The following is an 11394-nucleotide window of genomic DNA, read 5'->3' as shown; positions in this document are numbered from 1 at the left end:
TGGTCAGAACCTGATGTGATGCACATTTGGGTTCCTCTTTTTTTTTTTCTGGATAGGTTTTTGCTATAGGGCGTGTGCGCCTGCCAGCCAGAGAGAGACAGAGAGACAGAAAGCGAGAAATCACCCCCCAGGGAGGATGGCCATGCCGCAATCCCTTCTCCTCCATCCTCCTCTGGGGATCTTTGGCACGCACACACACGTCCCCGGCGTGAGTTTTAAGCCACCGGTCCCGGACTCGAACCACGTTCAGCTACATGGGAGTCCAGCGACATAGCCATTACGCTAACTGCTGGTTCCTCTTTCTAGGATTCTGAAGTCAGTGCCAATGAGCTCCAGACGATTCTGAATGGGGAGTTTTCCAAACGTAAGTTCCTCCTTAGGGCCTTTCTCAAGAGAGATGCAGGGGAGGGACTGAGGGAGGGGACAGACAGCCACTGGGCCAAGAGCACTGTAAGTGCAGGAAGGGCCTTTGCCCTCTGACCCCAGGGTCCCATTACACCCAACAAGAACCAGGAGGCAGGAGAGGATGGAGGGAGGTGCTGGGTGGAGGTGAGGGTGGACTGGTGTGGGAGACCAGCCAGTGGGGCAGGAGTAATGCCCCGTGATGTGGAATGAAATCACGTGCTGAGTCCTGGGAGGGACGAAGCTGGGGTGGCGTTCGTCTTACATCAGTTTTTTTTCCCCCTATAAAATGAGTAACTTTGATAGCTCTGTACATTAAAGATCTTGTTCTGTAGCGCATCTCTGGGGAAGGGAGGTGGAAGGGATGATTCTGACCATCCTGGGCTGCACTCAGTTCCCTATCTTCAGACTTTACCAAGCCGTGGGGGCTGTCAGAGGGTCACCCTGTGCCCAGGAGAAATTCTCCTCTCCTTCTTGACTCCAACCTCATTGGAGCCAGCATGGAGCCAGTTTCTCTTCTGGTCCAGAGTTGGGCCAGGTTGTCTCCCAGCTGGTTGAGTAATGGACTCTCACTCACCCAAGGCAGCAGAGCCAGGCAGGTGAATGTAGGAAATGTGGTTTGGCCAAGCATTCAAGTGGAACTTTTCCCAGGACAGACATGGGGTTGAGCAGCTGCCCAGGGCTCCGGACAGCCCTTTCACTCTCTGCCTCACTCTTGCACCTGCCATTGCTAAGGGGAGTGGAGAGGAGAGAGCTGCAGGGTCTTCAGCGATGGCCTTGGATATGAGGAAGGTGTGAGTGGAGGCCAGAAATGGCTGGAGTCCCTAGGGAGATCCCTGCAATTTAGCAGGTGGGGTTAACAGCTGTCACTGAGCAGCTGTGTGTTGTGGTGAAAAGCACAGGCTGTGGAGCTTGTGTGTAAATCTCACCTCTGCTCCTACTAGTTGTGTGACCTTGAGCAAATTATATAATTTCTCTGGGCCTCGGTTTTCTCATCTATAAAATGGGGACAGTGATAGCATCTACCACATGGGAACATGGGATTATTCTGAAGAGTACATGAACAGTACTTGGACAATACCTCGCCAAAAAAAGTTAGCTGTTTCATTAAGAACTTATATACCAAGCATGAGGGCTTGTTCAGTTATATGATCTCAATTAATGCCCAACCAGTCTTTGGGGCAAATACTGTCAATATTATTATAATGATTATTCCCACCCAATAGAAGAGGAAACTAAAGTTCAGCAACATTAATTTGCTGAAGTCTGATTTGTAGCAAGGTTAGGGACTCAGACCTTGAACCTGATGCTGGTGCTTGTCTGGACCAGGGTGTGAGGAGGTTCGGGGGCATCTGCTCACGAGCCCGACCTGATGCTCGTCCCTTTATTGGAGACCCTGCTCCACTCCATACTCTGGCTGGTGTCTTTGTGGTTTTCTACCAATGTTATGTCCTTTGGTGTCAACAATCCTGATTCCCGCCCTTCTTTTCTATTTAAATATTTAGGAGCAGACATAAAATTCGATGGGTTCAACATCAACACTTGCAGGGAGATGATCAGTCTGTTGGACGTATCCTTTACACGTCATGTTGTTTTTACTTTTGTTCTGTTTTTAAAGACTCCTTAACCTTTTCTATTAAGAAGGATAGGAAGGGTAGAAAAAAGAAAAAATGAGAAGGAAAACAAGATTTATTGAGCAAAATGTCAGGTGTCATGCTTGAAGATTTAAAGACAAATCTATCATCTCATTGCGATCTTCAGTAAGCTTGAGATTATCTCCCTTTTAGCATTAAAGAAACTGAGGCATGTAGTGTTTAAGAGAGTTATTTAAAATCATGTGGCTTAGAGATAGCCATAGAAAAAAGAAAAAATGAGAAGGAAAACAAGATTTATTGAGCAAAATGTCAGGTGTCATGCTTGAAGATTTAAAGACAAATCTATCATCTCATTGCGATCTTCAGTAAGCTTGAGATTATCTCCCTTTTAGCATTAAAGAAACTGAGGCATGTAGTGTTTAAGAGAGTTATTTAAAATCATGTGGCTTAGAGATAGCCAGCGTGAGGACCAGCAGTTGGTGTAATGGCTGTGTCGCACTCTTATGTAGTCGACCACAGTTCAAGTCCCGGGTCCGGTGGCTTAAACTCACATGGGGCGTGTGTGCATGCGTGCCCAAGATCCTGGGAGGAGAATGGAGGAGAAGGGATTGCAGCGTGGCCATCCCCCCTGGGAGGTGATTTCTCACTTTCTGTCTCTATGTCTCTCTCTTTCTGGCAAGTGCACGTGCCCTATAGCAAAAACCTCTCCAAAAAAAAAAAAAAAAAAAAAAAAAAGAAATCCCCCCACACTCTGTTAATCAGTGCTTCTGCTCTGTGCCCCATTCCTACCTTCCATCCTCAATCCATCCCCTCACCCCCCCAACTGCCCCTTCCATCCTCAATCCATCCCCTCACCCCCCCCCCACTGCCCGGGTTCTTCCCGTGTTATCTGATTTTCATTTCAGAATTAACATGGCTCTTGGACAGTGGCTACCATAGTTTAGAAATATCACCCAAGATAAAACCCGTTTGTTCTCACTGATCTAATTTAATTCTCACTTTATATTGAAGAATGGTGCTTTAGTCTGTTCAGGCTGCTTTGACAGAGTACCATAAGCTGGGTGGTTTATAAACAACAGAAATTTATTTCTCATGGTTCTGGAGGGTGAGAAGTCCAAGATCAAGGCATAGGCACATTTCGTGTCTGGTGAGGGCTCACTTCCTGGTTCATAGATGGCTGTCAGTAGTGGAAGGGGAAAGGGAGTTCTCTGGGGTCCTTTTTATAAGGGCACTAATCCCATTTATAAGGACTTCAACCACATGACCTAATCACCTCTTAAAGACCTGCACCTCCTAATACCTTCACACTGGTATTAGGTTTCAACATATGACTTTTTTTGGAAATAAACAGTCTATAGCAAAGGGGTAGGAGTTTGGGGGAGGAATAGAGGAGGTTAGGGCATTCTAGGTGGGAGGAACATTCTACGTGTGAGACTGAGGGTGAATGACCCAACATCACTTCCTTAAAGCTTTGCTTAGGGTGGGTTCAGGTTGCTGTTCAATTCAGTGCTGATGGCAAAGACCATTTCTTTAAAAACTAGAACTTTGGAGGGATCGCTTCAGCTCTTCAGACTTCATCTATGATGAGACCTAACAACCTTTTTTTTTGCAAGGTTCCTTTACTAACTGTGGGCAGGGAGAATGATTTTCCTTTGTGTAGTGGTTATGCAGAGTGGTCATAAGTAACAGAGCATGTGTGCTGACCTCTCTTCTAAACCATGGAGAGGTGGCAGTCTCTAGTGGGCCCAGAACTTCAGGTGGCCTCTCCCTGTATGATACCAGGGTTCTTCAGCCCTTGTGCCTTTTCATAGACCTGTAGATAACAGTTTAATTTGTAGGCCACAGAGAACTCTTATGTGTTGATATGCTTTGCTTGGTTTCTGAATTGTTTAGAATAGTCTAAATTATCAATTTAGATTTTTCTGATAGAGATCATGTGTTTGCGTGTATGTGTATGTGTGTGTGAGAGAGAGAGAGAGAGATAGGTTGACAAAGAGAGATACCCTTAGTAGGGTCTTGTCAGAGAGAGAGAGAGAGAAAGAGAGAGAGGTTGACAGGGAGAGATACCCTTGGTAAGGTCTTGTTGTGCTGCAATTCTCTTTTCTCAGTCCTCCAGGTCCTCAGGATCCTGGGTACCCAGGGCCTTGCAGGGCACTTGCGTCCTCCAGGTCCTCAGGATCCTGGGTACCCAAGGACGTGCAGGGCACTTGTGTGACTGCTTCACCACAGCAGTTGGGTCTGACTTCTGTTTAGATGTGAGAATTGCTTTGTAGTCACCCATTGTTTCCACTAGTGCTTGCATCTCTGACAGCTCTGGGAGTACTATAATTCTCTGTCATTCTTTAGACTCCTTATCCCATAGTTTGAATAGTATGGAGCAGTGGTTCTGAATCATGGTATGCAGCAGATCTGTTCATGGAGTCTTTAAAAAAATAACAGCTTTATTGAATATAATTTACAAACCATACAATGTACCATTTGAAGCATACAGTTCAATGGTTTTTTGTATATTCACGAGGTTGTACAGCCGTCACCACATAAGTAGAACATTTTCATCACCCCCTAAAGAAACCCTGTATTCATCCTAGCAGTCACCCTCCATTTCCTTCCAATTTCCCCTCCCTTGGCAACCGCTGGTCTACTTTCTGTCTCTATGACTTTGTCTACTGTGGACATTCATATACATGGGATTGTATACTATGTGGTCCCCAGTGGCTGGCTTATCACACTCAGCATGATGTGCTGAGTACCATAGCACGGATCAGTACTGTTGATACATCAGCCCTGGAGTTTTAACTGGACAATTGCCTGAGTCTCACTCTTGAGATCCTGATTCAATAGGTCTGGTCTTTGTAGGCATTTCCATCTGGGACAAGGCTTTGGAAGACATAAGGGTATAAATTCAGAGTTCAGCACTTACTAGGTATATAAATTTGAGAAAGTTGGTAATACTCTGAACCTCAGTTCCCCTCCTGAAAAATGACATCACGACATCTAGCTTGTGTGGCTGTTGCATAGATGAACTGAGATAAAGACAGAAAGTGCCTAGGCACAGAGCTAACTCCGTAGCATGCTACTCCTTTGAGAGTGGCTGAATTATTCGTAAGGGTGTGAAGGATGTGGTGCACTCAACACTCTGTGGATCATAGAGACTGAGTGTTAAACACAGGAGAACAGAGACTTTCTTAAAGGATGAAATCTCCACTCTGGTGTAAAAACGGCTCTGGCTAGTTGAAGGAGGTGGGAGTGATGTTCTATTTCAGAGTTCTCATGTCAGTGCCATAACACATTGCTATTTATTGATTCTTTGTGATTGGTGAGAAAAGGGTAGAGTTTAAAAAGACGTAACTCCGTAAAGGTAAGGCCATTTCAAAACTCAATTCCCATTGTCTAGCATAGTGCTTAATGAACATTTATGGAACGAATGTAAGTTGGACACAGAGAAATCCACATAACCCCCCACTTGCTCTGGTTATGTAGTGGTCTGTGATCGGATTGTGTGATTGAGAATCCAATCCTGTGCCTCCTGATGACTTTTCTAATCATATTTGATATTCCAACCAGCAGTAATGATCTGAATGGTCAACCACAGAAATTTCAATATGGAGGTCCAGCCTGTGGGATGGTGGTAGGTAAGGTGGCTTGACTGCATGTTGCTGACTGTGGTTCAAGTCCCAAACTCAGTGGCTTGAAAAAACACTCTGGGATAGGGGCCAACAGGTGGCATGCTGGTTAAGGCACTGGACTCCCCTGTGGCTCACTGTGGTTCGAGTCCCAGACCTAGTGGCTTGAAACTCACACTGGGAACATGTGTGTGAGTGCCCAAAGTTCCAGGAGGAGAATGGAAGAAAAGAGATTGCAGAGTGGCTACCCTCCCTTGGGAATGATTTCTTACTTTATCTCTCACTGTTTCTTGGCAAGTATATGTGCCCTATGGCAAAAACCTTAAAAAATGAAAGAAAAGAAAACACACTGGGTACGTATGTGTGTGCCCAAAAACGGAGAAATGGAGAAGGGGTTTTGGCCTGGCCATGCTCCATGGGGTTGGGGGTGCATTCTCACTTTTCCTCTCTTTCTCTCTCTCTCTGTTGAGTGCACGTGCCCTTTAGCAAATTTTAAAAAGAAAGAAAGAAAGAGAAATTTAAATATGGAAGCAAATTTATGGATCATATAACTCAACCCTTTCAATAACCCAGGATGATTAGGGTGTTAGAAACTAATTAATAATATTGCTTAGAGGTCTTTAGGCTCCTGACCTGCCCTTTCTCTCTAGCTTTGTGCCTGACCTTACAGGAGAGCCTTAGTGAATGGTTGGTCTCTCTCTATCACCCCCACATCTCTGCTTGCTGCAGGCATAGATGGCTCTCTAAGGCCTTAAGGCACCCATGCATGGCCACAAGAGAAAGACATGTGGGAGGCCTGTAGGGTTGGGCTCGATCACATTGGCCTTTAACATGTCCAGAGCAATGGGACAGGCACTTTGGGACTGGAGGAATTAAAGATGCTTTGGCTGAAGATGCAGAAGTATCTGGTAAGTCTTCTTCCTCTTGGTACCCTCTGGCTCTGGTTTCTCTCCTCTGTTATAACCCTGCTGGATACCCATTCCTGGTCTATTTTGGAGTCTAGTCTATGTAGATCCTCAGTCATGGTCAAAATCAGCATAACCTGGGCATGTTGTTCAGGAAGGAATGAGAGGCAACAAGAGAAGCTCACATAACCCTGCACTGAACGTCCGGCCACTGAGAGGACAAAGGTCCCGTGGTGGGTCTCAGCCCCAGCTCTTATCTTTGTTCTGAAACCTTCTCGGGAAGAGTCAGTGAGGCCTCTTCATGAGTGCACCCCCGTCCTTCTGTTGAAGTAGTGGGATGGAGTGAGGTGGCTTTGCCAGGGCAGCGAATGGCTGTTTTCTACCTGGGATTTTTCTTCTGCTTTAGGAGATCTACCGGGAAATGGATTATAACCACTTGGGGACCATCAACGCCCATGAGATGAGGATAGCCCTCAAGAAGGCAGGTAGGAGATGTCCTGCGGACATGTCTTGGGCCCCTGATGAGCTCATTTTAAAGTTATTCCCACTGCGATGATTGCTAATGAGCTCCATTGGTAGTTGTCCTGGTTGGACATCAAGGTGGTGACAAGACTTTGCCCAGTCGCTTTGCTACTGCAGCCCAACTATTTCCCCAAGAATGCTGCCTGTAGTAACAGGGAAGGTGACAGCGATTAGAGGATGGAGCAGGCTGCGGAGGAGACAGGCAGGGGATTAGCCAGGCAGGCAGTCCCCTCACTGCCTCAGCTCTCACTCGCTGTGATGCCAACGGGACCCATGGCTGTGTTAGGAGCTAGACTGGACCAGGGAAGAAGCTAATCCTGACACGCAGGATCTAAAAGCAGATGGGCTTGATGACAGGATGCCTCTGGGGTCCCCTGGAGCAGACAGTCAGGTCTGGTTTGCAGATGCGCACAGAGCACTGTAGTTTCTGGCAGAGCCAGTGCTGAGTCCTCCACTCACCTGTGACCCAGGTCTCTCTGCCCTCAGGCTTCACTCTCGACAACCAGGTGCAGCAGACCATTGCCCTGCGGTATGCGAACAGCAAACTCCACATCGACTTCGATGGCTTCGTTTCCTGTTTGACCCGCCTGGAGACCCTCTTCAGTGAGCTGCTCTCTCCTTTAACCCCACCCTAGTTCTCTTGAGCTGTAGGGAGTGCAGGGTCAGGGCCAGGAGGTAGAGCCTGACATTGCCTTTAGGAGGTCAGGGAGGTCAAGGTAACCACTGGGGCTTCTGTAACTTGGGGCAAGGGGAAGCAGAAATTGAAGGGATTGAGGTAGACGGAGCTGACTAGATGCAAGATCAGAGGCCACCTTTCTTTTTCAGACTGAAAACCTTGCATCCAGATTGCCCTGCACCTGCCAGGAGCTGTCACTAGGCCAAGATCAATGAGTCCCAGTGATGGTTCTTACGGCTGTTAGTGCCTCTTCATGTTTATGACTTTGGAAGGATCAGATTGAGAACCAGTTAAGGGGATCCCTAGCTAGGGGATGGGAACCCCTGATGAAAGGCAGTAGGTGTTCTGTCAGGCCTTGGGACCCTGCTGTATTACAATCAATGAGACATCTTGTTATGGGAGGGGGGTTTCTTTCCACTGAGTTGTGGGAGGTGTAAGTGCTAAGGAAAAGATCAGGTAGCCAGAGATGCAGCTGAAGAACAGGATTACAACCCGGGCCCTGGTTAAAATAATTGCAAGTTTCTGATATGAAGCTTCTGAGGTGGAGGTGACAGAGGGACCATCTCTGCTGACAACTGGGTTTGTCCATCTGAAAAGAGGGAATGTCACCAAAAAGCTCATGCTGGGCACTGGATCTGGAGTTGGCTTTTTAAGATCATTGGAGCTAGGTGGGAGGTGGAGGGGCCTGTAGGGGAAAGGTGAGGGGTAAGGGGAGCTTCCTGGGTGAGGATGGGGTGGGCAGAGGCAGCTCTCTGTCCCTGACTCAAAGTCCTGGGGCAGCCCATCCAATGCACCCCTTCTCTGGCATTCTAGAGCTGTTCAGGCTTCTGGACAAGGACCGGAATGGCACCATCCAGCTCTCTCTGGCTGAGGTAAAGGGCCTGAGGTTTGTTGAACTGCTTGCTTGGGTGGAATAGGTACTGAGTGGTGTTTATTGCTATCAATGTCTTGTCCCTGTGAATATGATGCAGGTTTGATGCAGGCACCATGGGGAGGAAAATGATTGTTGTGCAGTCCTTCAAACTTTATTTATTTATTATCTTAAAGATAAAACTAAGCTGTTTCAAATCATTCCAAAGATGCAAGCCCTGGAGGACCAGCAGTTAGCATAATGGCTATGTCACTGGACTCCCATGTAGTTGACCGTGGTTTGTGTCCTGGACTCAGTGGCTTAAACTCACGCTGGGCGTGTGTGCATCAGTGCCCAAGATCCCGAGAGGAGAATGGAGAAGGGATTGCGGCGTGGTCATCCCCCCTGGGGGGTGGTTTCTCGCTTTCTATCTCTCTATCTCTCTCTGTATGTCTGGCGAGCGCATGTGCCCTATAGCAAATAAATAAATAAATAAATAAATAAAACCTCTTTTAAAAAAAAAGATGCAAACCCTTTGGATGTTAATTTGAATGGAATTGTGGGTGAGGGGCACCCTTTTCACACCAGGGGGATGGCCGTACTATAATCCCTTCTTTATTCTCCTCTCAGGATTTTGGGCATGCACACATTTTTTCAAGCTGTCTGGTCTGGGACTCAAATCATACAACTGGCCATGTGGGATCCAGCTCCCTTAACCAATAGCCACCAGGCTGGCCCAGTAAACTTTTTTTTTTTAATCAGTAGGAATACATTTTTTTTTTTTTTTTTTTTTTTTAGGGCTTGTGCGCTCGGCAGACAGAGAGAGGCTATAGGGCATGTGCGCTCGCCAGACAGAGAGAGACAGAGAGATAGAAAGCAAGAAACACCCACCAGGAGGGATGGCCACACCACAATTCCTTCTCCTCTATTCTCCTCTCAGGATCTTGGCACGCATGCACACGTGCCTGGCATGAGTTTAAGCCACTGGATCCAGGACTTGAACCATAGTCAACTATGTGGGAATTCAGCGACATAGCCATTACGCTAACTGCTGGTCCCAGTTAACATAGTCATTATTATCAACTATTCTGTACATAATTGTATGTGCTATACTTCTAGCCAACTGGCAGTGCAGTGGGTTTGTCTCCACCAGTGTCACCACAGTTAAGTAAGCAATACCACATTAAGACACCTATGGCATTGCTAGTTGGCCATGTGGGATCCAGCGCCTTAACATCCATGCCACCTGTCTTCGTGGATCTAAAAGCTTTTTCTAAGTCTCAGTTCCACAGTGGTCTGGCTTAGGAGTTAATGATTTAGGGGCTTCCTCCCTTCCTACGGCTGAGCAGGGTACTGAGAGGAGGGTGGGGATAAACAGATTATATCTACGTGAGGCTGGAGAACAGCACAACAAAAGTACCACCCTTCCCCCAGGAAGCCTGAGCTCACATTCATCTCTTTCCTTTGCAGTGGCTGTGCTGTGTGTTGGTCTGACCCCGGATTTGGATTTCAGTGACACTCTCTGCCTCCCTGTCTTGGCTCTTTTGTCTCCTCTACGATTTGTGATGTTTATCCTTGAGTGTCATTTACTGGTTACTCACCTCTTTCTTGCCTCCTGTTGTTCCCCAAGAGCCTGGCCTGTCCCAGGAGAGCAGGCTGGGATCCCTGGATCTCATTCAGCAGCTTAGGAGCTATTTCAGCTGACCCAAGAGCCCAGGGTGGGAAAGCAACCCATTAAACTTGTGGACCAGGGGCTGGTAGGTTGCATGGTGGTTAAGGCACTGAACTCCTACATGGCCAACCACGGTTCGAGTCCTGGGACCTGGCGGCTTGCTTTCTCCCTTTTTCTCTCTTGTGCTGTCTCTTTGTGGTCAAATTAAAATAATAATAATAATAAATGAAATAAAATAAAAAGATTCTTATAAAATGAAGTTGTGGGCTAGGATGGTTTCTGCCTTTCTTCAGTGATGTGCAACGTGGGGAGTGCTCAGGGCTTTTCATGCTTGAGGAAAGAGGTTCTTGGGAAACGTCCCAGCTCAGAGCTGCTGGAAGATAGAAAGTGCGAGACACTGTCTTAGAGGACAGGCCTACTACAGACCAAGCTGCTTCTACGGGCTGCCTTCTGGAAAGGAGTCTGGCCCATCCCTGCCCAGGAAGTAAGCAGGGAGGGGGTACTGGGAGAACAGGACTTTCTGTCTTCATTCCAGGCAGAGAAGTTGCTGTGCTGTGCTGAGGGGGGGTCTTACCTGACAAATAGCCAGAGGGGGAAACGCAATTCAGGTTAGTTTTGCTCACAGTTGAGCACGAGGGTCTTTGTTGGTGGTGAGAAAACAGATGCTACAGCCACAGCGTTCTGCTGGGTGGATGGAGTTAGACTTTGCAGACTTTGGATATGAAGTAGAAAGGTGAAAGCACACGTCTATGCGTCGGCCCCTGCGTTAGTCTGAGTGAGGACTAGTTTCCTACTTGTGGAAGTGGAGCTAGATGAACATTCCTTATAGAAATATGGCTCAGAAGGCTGGCAAAACACCAGTCAGCATTAACACTGCCTCCAAGTCTCCCAGGACACAGAGGGGAAGACGTGGCAGGGCCTTATGTGAAGAGGGGTGGGATCTCTGGGATCTCGTGACTGCAGATAGGTCTCAGTTCATCCCACGGTGCAGAGGGAGCTATATTTGTCTGGCAGCCCAGGGGGCCAAGGAGAAAAGGGTCCTTCCTTGTCCAGTGGAGAGTATGAGGGAGGGGGGAAGATTGAGCTCCCATTGGCAGGGCTGAGCAGGTGCGTGCTCAGCCCCCTCTGGTTGCCTGGAGAGACCACCCA

The 11394-nt window shown here is 47.5% G+C and overlaps 1 protein-coding gene across 1 annotated transcript in view; it reads left to right on the top strand.

Moving 5' to 3' along the window:
* Positions 1-10372, top strand: part of CAPN8 (calpain 8) — a 76584-nt gene extending 66212 nt beyond the window's left edge. Inside the window, exons 15-21 of the mRNA XM_006171981.2 lie at positions 307-364; positions 1908-1972; positions 6460-6528; positions 6932-7010; positions 7534-7650; positions 8537-8595; positions 10044-10372. Of these exons, the coding sequence (XP_006172043.1) occupies positions 307-364; positions 1908-1972; positions 6460-6528; positions 6932-7010; positions 7534-7650; positions 8537-8595; positions 10044-10067 (471 nt within the window). The 3' untranslated portion in view covers positions 10068-10372. The remainder of the gene's footprint in view (positions 1-306; positions 365-1907; positions 1973-6459; positions 6529-6931; positions 7011-7533; positions 7651-8536; positions 8596-10043) is intronic.
* The last annotated feature ends 1022 nt before the right edge of the window (positions 10373-11394 follow it).

The sequence above is a fragment of the Tupaia chinensis genome, unplaced genomic scaffold, assembly GCF_000334495.1.
Source record: "Tupaia chinensis unplaced genomic scaffold, TupChi_1.0 Scaffold150175_1, whole genome shotgun sequence".
NCBI lineage: Eukaryota > Metazoa > Chordata > Mammalia > Scandentia > Tupaiidae > Tupaia > Tupaia belangeri.
The sequence above is the reverse complement of the archived record's forward strand: the minus strand, read 5'-3'. Positions and strand labels throughout refer to the sequence as shown.